General features: G+C 43.8%; 1 protein-coding gene across 7 annotated transcripts in view; it reads right to left on the reverse strand.

The window, feature by feature from the left end:
• HNRNPM (heterogeneous nuclear ribonucleoprotein M) overlaps window positions 1-9,237 on the reverse strand; it is a 47,690-nt gene extending 38,453 nt beyond the window's left edge. For 3 of the 7 annotated variants that reach the window (XM_037056578.1, XM_037056574.1, XM_037056572.1), the window contains exons 1-2: window positions 9,083-9,236; window positions 425-594 (exon numbers count right to left, since the gene is read on the reverse strand). In XM_037056578.1, coding sequence (XP_036912473.1) covers window positions 425-594; window positions 9,083-9,195 — 283 coding nt within the window. In that variant the 5' untranslated portion in view covers window positions 9,196-9,236. Of the gene's footprint in view, window positions 1-424; window positions 595-9,082 lie in introns of those variants that run through there. The other 4 variants (XM_037056575.1, XM_037056573.1, XM_037056577.1 and 1 more) reach the window with 3 other exon arrangements.
• Window positions 9,238-11,984: the final 2,747 nt, after the last annotated feature.

The raw sequence follows: 11,984 nt of genomic DNA on the forward strand, positions 1-11,984 counted from the left end.
GGGGGAGAGGGGAGAGAGGGGGGAGAGGGGGGAGAGGGGTGGAGAGGGGGAGAGAGGAGCAGAGTGCGAGAGAAAAGGTAAAACCTCTTCCACCTAACATGAAAAATTCAAAATATTCCCTTAATACAAAGAGGCTCCTCTCAAGCTTAAATGAAACCCTATTAACCATATTAAGCCAGTAAAATCATTTATAGGCCAAGGGACCACCAAACCACCCTGTTTGACACACAGGTGCACAACCACAAAAAAAAAAAAAAAAAAAAAGAAGGGGGAAGGGGGGTAGGGGAACGTAACTCTCAAGCCTGGACAGAACACATGCTCTACCCAGAACAGCTTCCACTGACAAAAAAAATAACCAAGGAATTAGCCACATAAAAGATGACACACCAACCTTCTTACCCTACTCAACCACCAGTACCATTACCTTTTTCTTTAACCAGATCTTTAAGTGACTGCCATTTCACATCAAAAGGTATGTTTGTAATGAAGGCTCTGTATCTTTTTGTTGGATTGGCATATGGCTCAAAGCGATTGCCTCCTCTCTTTATGTTTTTCTCCTTCCTCTTCTCATTCTGAGTAGGTCGTTCTCCTTCACTAATTTGAAAGAGGAAAAAGGGTCCATGTGTTAGCACAATATAAAACACCATATTTGCCAGGTTTACAATTTCACACAAAGTTACATATAACACAAGACTAATATTGATTTTAATGAGACATTCAAACTAAAGTGTTCCATTGAGCAGAAAGTTGAAGCAGTTTGCTCCTTAAATCCAACTATCAAGAAACTGTTCCCCTCAAAAGTGTGTTCTCCTAGTTCTTCACACACTCTTACAGGGCATAACAGAGGGGAGACTGAGACACCAACTCCACCTTAGGTGCTTTAATTCCAAAACAGAAACAGGAAAAGAAAAGTAAAGAATTATAAGATTTGATGGAACAAAATGAGGTAATACACATAGGCTCAACCAATTTTAGCCTCACAAATAAAAGGACCTTTTGCTATTTAAAAAAAAAATGGGGGGGGGGGTTTGTTTTAAGTGGGAATGTAAAATGGTGCAGCTGCTACACTACAGTCTGGCAGTTACTCACTACATGACGCAACAATTCCACTCCTACATATATACCCCAAAGAAATGAAAGCAAAGACTCAGATACTTATACACCAATAGCAATTATTCATGATAAGCCAAATGCTGGAAACCACCCAAGTGTTCACCAACAGATAAGTGAAATGAACAATATATGACATATACATACAATAGAACATTCAACCATAAAAAGAAATAAAGTACTGATACATGCTGTAACAGATGAACTTTGAAAACATGCTAAGTGAAACAAACTAGTTTCTGTTTGAGAAGACAAAAGCTCAAAATGGAAAGTGTTTCTCGGTACAACATACAACATTGTACTTAATGCCACTAAACTGTATGCTTTAAATGGTTAAAATGGCAACTGTTACATACACTATACAGTATTTTTTAAAAAATTTAAGGGAAAGAAACCATCCTCTAATACAACCCTACTTTGAGGCTAGGGAAACAAAAGTCTGAGCAACCCTGACAAGACAGCACACAAACAATCCCAACTTCAGCAAAAAGGGTGGATGCTTTTTTGTCATAGCCTCTCCTGTAATACTTTTTACCTTGGTGTGTTAGGTGCCTCCAGGCAGCAACATTTCATTTCTAAGCTATGCATTTCTAAGTATGGAATTCAGTTTAGACTGAGACATGGGGGGGGGGGGGGGGCAGACTTCCAAAGCATAGAACTTCAGGCTGCACAGGCTATAGCCCAGGGACAACAGGCCAGTGTGTGTAGTCAGGGCAGCACCCATGCATTGGTCAAGTGGGGCTGTTCCCTGAGCTGCCTGCTCAGTTCAGGCACCCTGACCACAGGCAGACACCTGGTAAGTGCTAACCAGGAACTGGGGAGCTGGCAGCCACAGGAAGTTCCTCTCAGGGCACTGAGTCCTACCTACCTTTCTGCTTCACTAGCCCTGCTCTTTCCACCTGTGAGAATCCTACAATTCCCAAACCACAGGTTCAGTCTTTGTGATTCATGACACAAATGGGAGGGAAAAACCCAAGACTATGGTACTGATGATTTACAAAATTATCTTTATTTAATTGGAAGGCTGGTCTTTATTCCAGGATTCTTCTTATATGGGGAGGAAATAGTGTTCAAATACCAGATGGTAGCTAGAAGACTCTCTTTTAACATACTTTCTTGAAAAAATTAGAAAGTTAGCCATTCTTTGCAGTCTCAAAAGTTTTTCCCCCTTTTTACTGGTCCCTCATATCCAAACATAAGGGTGCCAAGTGATAACCTAATAAAGGTATCACCCCAGACAAAACTAAGCAAAGCAGCTTCCTCTGTGATCTGAACTATACATCAACATGCAACAGACTTCCACCCAGCGGATGTGAGAGGTATGGACACTCAAGCCCTCAGATTCCTGGATCTCTCTACTCTGTCCATCCCGGTTCATAATGGACCCAACTTATGTTGGCTGCACACACACCACCAACCCACCTCAGAAGAAACCTGTCTACTCCATGTAAAAATCCTGCATCAAAATCTGCCAAACAGCCCTGGCTGGTGTAGCTCAGTGGATTGAGTGCAGGCCTGCGAACCAGACGATCGCGGTTCGATTACCAGTCAGGGCACATGCCTGGGTTGCATGAGAAGCAACCATACATTGATGTTTCTTTCCTCTCTCCTTCCCTTCCCCTCTAAAAAGATAAATAAATAAAATATTCTAAAAAAAAATCTGCCAAACATCTCTCTGTTAACTGCTTACCCTTGGCAGAGGAGGAGGAAAATCTTAGTATAAATGCATAAAATGTACATGTAATCTACATTGCATGGACCTACTGAAGGTCTGTGGATAGAAATGTATTTAATATAATTAGTTTCTTTTGAAACCCAAGTATTCCATGATTTATATTAAAAAATTGTGATACAGGGTCCATGACTGATAGTTCCAGTCTGTGTTTTCACAGACTGCTCACCTCACCTATTAATTACAAAATGTATAAATCACTAATTACAGCCAAAGCAAGGAACAAAGTATCTAGGCCGGATCTTGCTGTGTATTTCCTTGGGGGTTAATCCACATCATGTGACTCACCACTGAGAAAGCAGCTCGTATGGATCATGCTTAAGGTGTGAGCAAAGCACGGCTGTACCCAAATCCTTTGCTTGCCAAACATTTCTTCATAAGTAAAAGGCATCAGAATTATCTCTCTGTCTCTTCTAGCTTCTTAAATTGATCTTTTCTTGCCCTGGCCAGGTGCACTAAAGGGTTTGGGGGGAGGGGGCGTGCTCAAGAGGCAACCAATTGGTGTCTGTCTAAAGTTGATGTTTCTTTCTCTCTCTCTAAAATCAATAAACAAACACATCCTAGGGTGAGGGTTTTTGGTTGTTGTTTTTAACACAAAATTGACCTTTCATTAAATCTAACGATCACCATGGATTCTATTCTTGGCAAAATTGGGAGAAATCTCACTCAAGACACTTATTCAGCCCTGGCTGGTGTGGATTGAGTGCCCGCCTGCAGGACTTTGAACCAAAAGGTCACTGACACTTAGGGCACATGCTTGGGCTGTAGGCGAGAGGCAACCAATCAATGTTTCTCTTATACATCAAGTGTTCCTCTCCCTTCTGCTCTCTCTAAAAATAAGTAAATAAAATCTTAAGGACACATATTTAAGTACAGATGATGTGACAGTTTAAGAATGGTGTACTGAAAAGTCCATTTTTAAAATGCCCAATCCAATGTTCTCCCATATTTAGGATAAAATTGGGCAAATAGTCTTCTCTAGCCCTAAAATATATGCAACACTGAAAGCCTTTAGAAGTACATTTTCACACGCAGAATACTATAGAAAACAATGACAAACACCACAGATTTAGGATATTGCAGATATTAAACAGGTTAAGTGAAACACATGTACTATATGACCTAATCATCCACCGCCAGATATTTACCAAAGAGAAAATAAAGCACATATCCATACAAAACCTTGTCCCTGAATATTCGTAACAAATTATCTGTAGTATCCCAAAACTGGAAACCTAAATGTCTACTAATGGGTAAATGAATAAACAAATTGTAGTATATCGGTAGATGGAAATACTATTCAACAAAAAGTAATACATTACACACAACAGGGATAAATCTTAAAATATGTATACTAAAAAAAGGCCCTGGCTGGTGTAGCTCAGTGGATTGAGTGCGGGCTTGCGAACCAGAGGATCGCGGTTCGATTCCCAGTCAGGGCACATGCCTGGGTTGCAGGCCGGTTCCCTGCAGGGGATGCATGAGAAGGCAACCATACATTGATGTTTCTCTCCCTCTCTCCTTCCTATCTAAAGATAAATAAATAAAATCTAAAAAAAAAAAAAAGGAGACTTTCTTCTTTTTAAATAAATAAATAAATAAATAAAACACAGCAAGTACAGTATGATTTCATCATATAAAACTCTGGATTTGAGCTGGTGTAGCTCAGTGGATTGAGTGCGGGCCTGCGAACCAAACAACCGCAGTTCGGTTCCCAGTCAGGGCACATGCCTGGGTTGCAGGCCAGTTCCCAGCAGGGGATGCATGAGAAGCAACCCTACAGTGGTATTTCTCTCCCTCTTTCCTTGCCTTCCCCTCTAAAGATAAATAAAATAAAATCTTAAAAAAAAAAACAAACAAAAAAAACACCCCTCTAGATTTGAGAAAATCTACTCTGGCAACCTAACCTACAGCAGGGTTTCTCAACCTCAGCACTACTGACATCTCAGGCCCAATGACCCTGTGTTGGGGGCGGTAGACCCTGCCATGTGCACTAGAGGGTGTTTAACAGCATTCCCTGATCTGTTAAGGTTGCCAGTAGCATCTGTCATCCCTATCTTGAAAGGGAAGATGAAGGTGGGAGGAGGGGCTCAGAGGATGAGAAAGGGGTGAGAAAAAGCTTCAGGGCCTTACTGCATCTTGATTCAATGAGAGTTTCATTTAATTAAAATTTATTGGAATAACACTGGTTAACAGGATCACACAGGAGAGTGAGGGTTTTATATACCACACTTTACCAAACCGTATGCAGTTTATTGTGTCAATTACAACAGGTTTTTAAAGTTTCTTCTCTTATTTATTAAATTTCAAACCTAACCCCAATAACTTAACTTGTAACTAAAACAAAGTAACAAATCTGTAACCTCTCAAAGAAACTTACTACGAAGTGCCAGGAAGTTATCTACCTAGGCCAGCTAAATGTCCTACCAATCAGTATTCTCCTTGCTAATTGGCTTTCAATTCCCAATTGCCAGTGATTCTGACTATATTTGATTCTGCCATCCATATAAATTCTAAACTAAAACCTTTTCTGAAATTCTAGAAACCTATTTCATAATACATCAAAAAAGACAAGCCTAAAATATCTGAAAGTACTGTACCTTCCAAGCCATTATATTTAATGGCTTTGCATGTTTCACTGACTGTATTCTTTGAAAATCAGTAATTTATCATGTCACTGCTCCACAACCCTAGAATTATATATACTATAAAGATCACCACTAAAAAAATAAAGTGCCTACTCCACAAAAGACCGCTACATTCCTTGTTTAAAACAATGAATCCTTACTCTCTCATGCTTCCATGGCAACCCCAATACCCTGAAATCCTGAACATATCTCCTAAGGTAGGGGTGTCAGACTCATTTTCACCGGGGGCCACATCAGCTTCATGGTTGCCTTTAAAAGGCTGAAATAATTTAAGGACTGCCTAAATGTAACTACTTCTTAACTGTTAAGGAGTTGAAATTACATTCGGCCCTTTGAAGGCAACTGCAAGGCTGATGTGCCCCAGGTGAAAATGCATTTGACACCCCTGTCCTAAGGGAAAAGACTCCCCCATTCCTCCTAACTCCTGAGAACCATCCCTTATGTAAAATGATTCTCAGCAGAAACTTTTTCAATCCCAAGCTCCTCTGATGCATTAAGAGGTGGAGAGCACAGTTCACAGCATTATGGTAGTCCAGGTCCACCACTTACATCCATATAATTCAAGTTCTTTTCCTCTCTAGTTCTTTACCAGCAAAACCAGCATAACCTGTATCCACCGGAGGTCACAGGATGCTGTGAGAATCAACAAACAGTCTAACAAAAAAGCAGCTTGGTAAATGTTAAACACATTTCAGGGAGCAGTAATACAGACGACTAAGAAGTAGGGTCCCACATCAAAGCCTAAATCCCAAAAGCACCTTTGGTAAGCCTCAATTCCTTCATCTGTAAAAGGTTACTCTCCACACAGGTTTAAAGGACACACTTGGCACACAGTGACTATGGCAATGACACATTTTCCTACCAATAATTTTCTAGAGGGCAGTAGGGAGGGGAACTTATTCACTCCTAGCCTTTGCACATACCGAAGAGGCTTTAAAAACAAGCTCATCAGAGCAATGGCTGAGGAAACCTAGATGTTGTACTTATTATAGACTACTGAAGGAGCAATTCAACTTTCAGTTCTATGAATGCAAAACACTGTAACAAGAGAACCCACCTGAGAACCCTGAAAAGAAACAAGCAATCTAATGTTTGCAGACTGTTAACTCTGACATAACCATGAATAAAATCACAGAGCAAAGTGAAAAAGAACTGGCTGCATGCATCGCATACATTCAAACAATGGAGAGCCCCCATTCTAATTCTGAGCTCGGAATCTTATGTACCTTATTTTTAAGTACAGCAACAGTTTTTGAAGTACAGTTCAAAAACAACAGCAAAAGCACTCGAATCACTGTAAAGCAGTAAGGGGCCTGATGTCAAGATGTCCTCCCCTAGCTTCTTTGAGTCAATAACCTTACCCTGAGTTTCCTCAACTATTAGAAAAAAATTTTTTTCTGCTCTGGCTGGTGTGGCTGGTGGATTGAGCACCAGACTGAGAAGTGAAGGGTCGCCAGTCTGATTTCCAGTTGGGATACTCTGGTTTCTCTTCAGAACGTACAAATCTTTCACCTTTTACCCAGTCAGGACACATTGCCTGGGTTGTGGACCATGTGCCCAGTAGGGGGCGCTGGAGAGGCAACCACAGATTGTTAAATCTCTCCCTCTTTCTGTTGCCTTTCCCCTCTCTCTAAAGTAAAATGTTTAAAAACTTTTCTGCCCTGGCTGGTGTGGCTCTGTGGATTGAGCAAGGATGGGCCTGTGAACCAGGTCCCCAGTTTGGGGTATGTGAGAAGCAACCACACATTGATGTTTCCCTCCCTCTTCTTCCTTCCCTTCCTCTCTCTCTAAAAAATAAGAATCTTTAAAAAAATTGTTTTCTTCTTAGTTGTAGAACAGAGTACACATAAACATACCTCCCCAATTATCTATACTAAATATAAAATTTTTAACATCCCCATGTTATGCTTGTCAAATGAATCAGTCACAAAATAACTATTTGAAAATGAACAGTGGAAAATGGTAAGTTTTTAAAGTATCCCCAGATGCTAAATATTCTGAGAAGCTAGGTGAGAAGTAGCTAATTCAACTTCTCACCTAGCCCAATTCTAGCAGCCCTCCATTCTGTGATTAAGCACTTTGAAAGGAAAAAAAAATAACGCATGATATAAATGTCTTAAAGGCCTCCTAATACAGCCCTCAGAAATCCAACTAGGCTCCACTAGACAGACGACAAAAAAAGTCTAAAATGGACACATCCCTTTCCAGAGTTTTCAATAAAGTGTCGATACTATCTATTTCCAGAATGTCTTACTCTTGATTTTCCTAAGGAAAGTTTAACATAGCTGTATTTAGTGAATGCTCATAAGTGCTTTAACCACATTCACTGTTAATCCCCACAAACTGTAGTTATGCACATTAAAAATTTGGGGAAAAGCAAATTTGCAATAGAATGTATAATTCTGTTTACAAGGACTTTAACAAGAAGCTGGATGGATAGGGAAAATGGGAAGTTATTGGTTAATACTGAAGTTTGGGATGACAAAAAAAATTCTGAACATGGATGGTGGGTGATGTCTGCACACTAGATGCACTTAATGAAACTGAATGGTACGCTTAAAATCGTTAAAACTGTAAAATTTATATTATGTATATGCTACCCCAATTTTTAAAAAACTTAACGGGAAATCAAATGTGTGCTCAGCCTTCCCCGCTCCTCCCCCCACAGGTGCTGGTCGGAGCCAAAACGTCTTCTTTCAGGTGACTGCCATCAGAATGAGTGGGTTTCACGGGGACACAAGATCATGTTTTAGGAAAAGTTTTAAAACCAAGGACCCGAAACGGAGCCCCAAGCAAGACTCTAAAAGATGACGGAGTTTGGAAGTGGGTGGCCAGATGAATGATAGAAAATCTTCCCCCAGAACACGGAAGAGGATGTTTCCTCTTCCTTTCTTTTTTCTTACTGTTTGTTTCTAAAGGTGAACACGGAGCAGGAGGCCCGATCGCTCCACTAATACCTACCACTTCACTAATACCTACCGCACACCTGGGGGAGGAAGTGAGAGGCAAGGAGCAGAACTTGAGCCAGTGCGTGGGGCACGCGCGGGAGACTGGAGGGGTAGAGGAGAGGGCAGGAGCCGTCCTCGAGGCCCCAGACTATACCTACCCGCCTTCACTACCGTTTATCCAGGCTGACCGCGTGCCAAGTCTTGCGCGCTAACTCCTTCCCCTCCCCCCCACTGTACCGATCGGGCTAAGACCCCAGGCAAGGAGGTGGTGTTGAGGGGAAGATGTAAACCCCCGCGCACAAGGTCATTCGACAGGTGAGCGGGCCGCAGACTTGGGGACTCCCTGGCTCTCAGGCCCGCGCCATCATCCCCTCGCGCAGAGGTCGGGACTGAGGCCTCGGAGTCCGACCTGGCTTGGAGAAATCGGGAGAGTGGAGGCCCGAGGACAAAAGAGCAGTCTTTGAGGCGCTCCCGGGGCCGCCCAACTGGACCCCTCACAGCTTTGGCTGCCCACACCCACGGCAGGCCCCTCGAGAAAGGCCTGGACGAAGGCCGCGCCAGGGAGAAGCAGCCAACAGACTTAACGGAGCTGCCGCCGGCGCCGCAAAATGCCGGTTCGGAACAAGGAGACGTGAAATTCTCACCCTTTAGGCCCCGGAGCCCCGTTGCCACTTGGCGCGCCGGGCGCACCGCTTTCTCCCTCCATTTTGGGATCTGTCGCCGCCACCTCAGCCGCTGCTTCAACCCCTGCCGCCATTTTCTCCGCGTCTGGGCTTTGTGTGAGGGAGCGGGCTGCACGACGTTGCGCCTGCGCGATCACGTGACCCGGCGCGACCAGTAACGCCTGCGCGCGCAGCGGCCGGCTCTCGCCCAGTCGCTTCGCATCCTGCGCCACGCCCCCGCCCCAGGCCTCGGCCTCCCTGCGCAGGCGCAGACCAGCAGCTGTCATTCATTCATTCATTCCTGCAATAAACTCGATTTACAGACACCAACTGGATCATCCACCCGCACTTGAGGCTTAATACAGGGAGCCATCATCCCACGCCCCACCCAGACTTAGTCACTTCCAGCTTTCTCTAATCAGCTGGAACAGAGGGGCAGAGAAAGTTTTGTTTACCAAAATAAAAAGGCGTTTTCTAGGGCTAGGCTGTAGGACTGGTGCGCAAAATGCTGTCTCCAAGTATCATCCTGCATCAAGAATAACCAGGCTCTGTTCAGTCGTCTGCCCACCACGCTGGGAGGTCCTGGGTGCAGAGCTCATAGCCTAAGACTTTTTCACTGAACCCATTAACCAACAGCCAAACACATATCTGGGGAGTCAGTATGTATTCGTGGATGTTTCTTGAGTGAATGAGTAAGCAAGAAGCCACTTATGCTGGGAGAAATGAGTTGCAGGCCAAGAGATCCCATTAACTCTAACTGGGGCTTCTTCCTGCTGAACCTTGGTCCCTCTGCCCTGAGGGCTTGTCCCTGTCCCCAAACAGGTTTTCAGGGCTGTTATAGGCTGTCTTGGGGCAGAGCCCAGGGAAAAGGTCAGAGCCTATGGTAGGGTTCAGAGGTTCAAGCCTTCTTCCCCAGGATCTCCCCATCTCTCCAGTTTCTTTGGAACCTTGAAATACTTCTTTGAATCTTACAGAAGTTCCCATGTAGCCACCAAACTCTCTCTAGGCTCACAAAGGTCAAGAAGTTTTAGGGTTTTTCTTTTTTTCCCACTGCTCTCAAAGAATGACTGCGTTCCATTACGCTGTAGGAGAATATCTCGCCTACCACATCCTTCCAGCTGCTTAGGTGATTCTGACCCAGGGTGAGAATTCCAGTCCCAGAGAATGAATTCATCTGGTAGCCCAGCCTAACAGGAGGCCATGCCCCACTCTCCCTTTCGAATTCCATTCCTACATACTTCCTAAACTCACGTATTTCACAGAATTCCTTTCTCCCACCCATTTTCAAGTCCCTCCTCCCATGACCTCTCCTGAAATCTCTACTGAAAACCACTGTGCACACCAACCCTTCTCCCTCCCATGGCTCTGCTGGAATCTATCTCAGTTTACCTTCCTCCCCCTTAGATTTCTCCTACACTGGAGGAAGCCCTGGAGCAGAAGAAATCTTACAACCCTCTGAATTTCCTTGCCCAGCAGTGCTCAGAGATGGTGGAAAAGACCACAGCAGTATGTCAGAAGAAGCAGGGAGAAGAATGCAAATGCAAAGCATCAGAGACAACAAAAACTACCTCTCACCCCTTTAATCCTTTCTCCTTCAGTGGGTGTGAGATTAGCAACAAAGGCACTGGCTAAGGAGACAAACTCTCTTCCAGGCTGGGGTCTCCTATAGGCTGGTGACTTGACCTAACACTGCCTAGATTCCTGGGTTTTGCCTTCTTCTTTCACACTTTCCTTTTATTGACACACTTTCTTTTCCAAAGCATATGTTTTAAAATTGTGCTTTATGGGGGTTGGGAGATTGGGTGCAAAAGGGGAAGGGATTTAAGAAAGAGAAAAAAAAAAGCCCAGAGAACAGTATAGTGATTACCAGAGGGAGACGGGTGTCAGGGGAGGTGGAAGATGGTATAAGGGGGAATAAATGGTGATGGAAGGCAAAATGACTTTGGGTGAACATATAACACAATATACAGATTATGTATTGTAGAATTGTACAGCTGAAACCTATATAATGTCACCCCAATAAATGCAATAAAAAGCTGTGCTTTTACATCACGGCCTATGTTGTAAATTTGCTATAAAGAGCTTAATGTAAAAATAAATAAGAGAATGATGCTATTGAAATATAAATTTAGTCATGCGTGCTGCCAAAGTCTCTGAGCCTAAGGCTTGCTCTCTCTTTGCTAGAGTTAAGGGTCATTAAAGACAGCCTAGCACCAACCTACAACTTTCTCCTGGACACAGTTGAAAGCATTAGAAGAGTTTTGCAAAGGAAACAGCTTTCTCTCTTCATGATGGCATATCCTGGGGCCTCTATGCACCATCCTCAGGGGCACCACACTTCAAAAATGGCCTGGAGAGGTGGGTGCTAGGCCTCGGCAGAGTAAGCAGCTGCAGAAGTGAGAGTCTAACCCTGTGCTTCTGCAGACCACCAGAGGCTTTCAAAGCCTTGCTTGTCTTTCTAACTGCCTCTCCCAGCCCTCTGCCCTTCAGTCACATTGCCCCAGCAACATGGTCTGCTGTGCTGCTCCTCCTATAGGCCACAGAGGTTCCAGTTTCCAGGCCTTTGCTCTTTGCTGTTCCCTCCACTCTGTGGCCAGGCTGGCCTCCCCTTGCCTTTCTAGTGTGGGTAGAAAGGGGTTTTCTTTCTCTTAGGTAAGGCACAGAACCAGACAGGGATTCATAGGAAAAACAACAGAACCGTGTCCATCAGGAATGAATGACTTTGGGTGAGTGACCCACTGCTCTGAGCCCCCCTTTGCTCACCTGCCAGTGGAATTAATCAGACAACCCCAGCATCTATGCTTCAGGGCTGCTCTGAGTATTAAATGTGGCCTAATACAGAGAGCCCTCAAATGTAAAAGGCTCAGAAAGTGCTCAGGAAGTG

Source organism: Sturnira hondurensis, unplaced genomic scaffold (genome assembly GCF_014824575.4).
Source record: "Sturnira hondurensis isolate 20B ecotype Veracruz unplaced genomic scaffold, ASM1482457v3 Scaffold0009087, whole genome shotgun sequence".
Classification (NCBI taxonomy): Eukaryota; Metazoa; Chordata; class Mammalia; order Chiroptera; family Phyllostomidae; genus Sturnira; species Sturnira hondurensis.